At 51.2% G+C, this 1,925-nt stretch overlaps 3 protein-coding genes across 3 annotated transcripts in view; all 3 read left to right on the top strand.

Moving 5' to 3' along the window:
* Positions 1 to 1,925, top strand: part of LOC104910710 (histone H2A-IV) — a 77,432-nt gene that overhangs the window by 20,567 nt on the left and 54,940 nt on the right. The gene's annotated exons all lie outside the window — the stretch shown is intronic.
* On the top strand, positions 195 to 1,106 carry LOC100541896 (histone H2B 8-like). Its single transcript, XM_003202199.3, has one exon. It carries the CDS (start codon positions 210 to 212, stop codon positions 702 to 704), a length of 495 nt encoding a protein of 164 aa, XP_003202247.2. The 5' UTR covers positions 195 to 209; the 3' UTR covers positions 705 to 1,106.
* Positions 1,878 to 1,925, top strand: part of LOC100545149 (histone H3.3-like) — a 4,305-nt gene continuing 4,257 nt past the window's right edge. Inside the window, exon 1 of the mRNA XM_010711855.2 lies at positions 1,878 to 1,902. Within this exon, the coding sequence (XP_010710157.1) occupies positions 1,878 to 1,902 (25 nt within the window). The remainder of the gene's footprint in view (positions 1,903 to 1,925) is intronic.

A 1,925-nucleotide genomic window follows, 5' to 3' on the forward strand; every position in this document is an offset into this window, starting at 1 on the left:
AATAATCGATAACGCAAGCAGAAGGCCAGGAGAGTCGGATGAATCCAGGAGAAGCTGAGCGCCGCCCTTTTATCCCTTCCTGCTGGGGTCGTGCGCCACTTTTGATTGGAGGAGACGGCGATTGTGGAGTTAGCCAATGGGAACATCGATAGAAAACCGACCAATTGAACACCGCAAGTGATTTTGACGTCACGGTCCAAAGATGTCCAATGGAAAGGGACAACTTCGAGTCCCTTAATTTGCATACCGCCTCTATAAGTACGGGCGACGGCGCCATTGTACCTGCGTCGATCCAGCGGTATAGGCAGCGGCGGGCGTGCGCGATGCCGGAACCAGCGAAGTCGGCTCCTGCCCCCAAGAAGGGCTCCAAAAAGGCGGTCACCAAGACCCAGAAGAAGGGTGACAAGAAACGTAGAAAGACAAGGAAAGAGAGCTACTCGATCTACGTGTACAAGGTGCTGAAGCAGGTGCACCCCGACACGGGTATCTCGTCCAAGGCCATGGGTATCATGAACTCGTTCGTCAACGACATCTTCGAGCGCATCGCCGGCGAGGCGTCGCGCCTGGCGCACTACAACAAGCGCTCGACCATCACGTCGCGGGAGATCCAGACGGCCGTGCGGCTGCTGCTGCCCGGCGAGCTGGCCAAGCACGCGGTCTCGGAGGGCACCAAGGCGGTTACCAAGTACACCAGCTCCAAGTAGAGCGGTGCGGATTACTCGATTTTAACCCAAAGGCTCTTTTCAGAGCCACCCATGCTTTCAGTAAAAGAGTGGTTCACAGATACGTGGTGGTGAGTGGTGCTGCTATTTCATACTGTCTTTGGTTGTCAGAGTAGGCTGATCTGATTAATGATGGAAAACAAACGGTTATTGCTTATGCTTCACATGCTAAAAAGTGAATGTTTGTGGTGGTGTTTTATGTGACATAAAGGAACTCTGAGTAAGAAAAATATGTATGGAATTTATGATATTCAAGTCATTTTCTATGCCTAGTAAGCATTCCTCTGACAAGCATTTCAATTCACAATTTTAAACAGATAGAGGTACATACATATGGATGTTGTCTTTCTGCTTTGAAATAAAGCAGCCTTTGTTACAACTACAGCCGTATCTGCCGCATTCACATCTTTCCTATTGATGTCCCCACTAAGCACTGTCACCCTTTCCCAAGGACCTGGCTGTGGGTAACAGAGTAGTTGTGTGACCCGAAGAGTTTCCATGGGGACATCACTGTGTTCATGTGTGACTTCTGCAAGACAGCGATGCTCCATATTTATCATCATCTATGTAGAGCTGTACAAATAGTACTGGGCATTACTTAAACGAGCTAGAGAGTTTTGTAATGATATGGCGTAGTTTGCTTTCCCCTCTAAATAATATAACAGAAGATCTGCTGGAGACAGGGGTTCATTAGTCTAGTGCACACACTGAATGATAGATGTGCTTAAAATATATATATATATATTTAAGAAAAAAAGTGAACGAGAGCGGCTTATGAAATGCGGGTGATAGGGAGAAGGCTTGTTTCGGAAAGAGCCTTTCACGCAGGCGCTCACATCCTGGCTGCGGGACAGATGGCCGTGTTCCGCTATGCTGACGGAAGGCTGCGATCGTGCCACGCTCCCCGAGCGCTCCGCCGCAGGGGGGGAAGGGCACAAACCGAGGGCGGCGCTGCCTGCGGAGGGGTGGGGACTGCGGAGTGGGAAGGCATCGTTACCTGCCGAGCAGCGCGGGCTTTTCAAATCCTGCCTCTGCCCAATGGGGTGGCAGCCTCCATGCCAGCCAATCAGAGCGCGCCTTTGTCTATAAATACGGGGTCTCGCATCATCTCCTGCATAGTTTCTTTTCTCTCTGCCGAGCGGCTGCTTCGGGAGAATGGCGCGCACGAAGCAGACGGCGCGTAAGTCGACGGGCGGGAAGGCG

This window comes from Meleagris gallopavo, chromosome 1 (assembly GCF_000146605.3).
Source record: "Meleagris gallopavo isolate NT-WF06-2002-E0010 breed Aviagen turkey brand Nicholas breeding stock chromosome 1, Turkey_5.1, whole genome shotgun sequence".
Taxonomy (NCBI): Eukaryota; Metazoa; Chordata; class Aves; order Galliformes; family Phasianidae; genus Meleagris; species Meleagris gallopavo.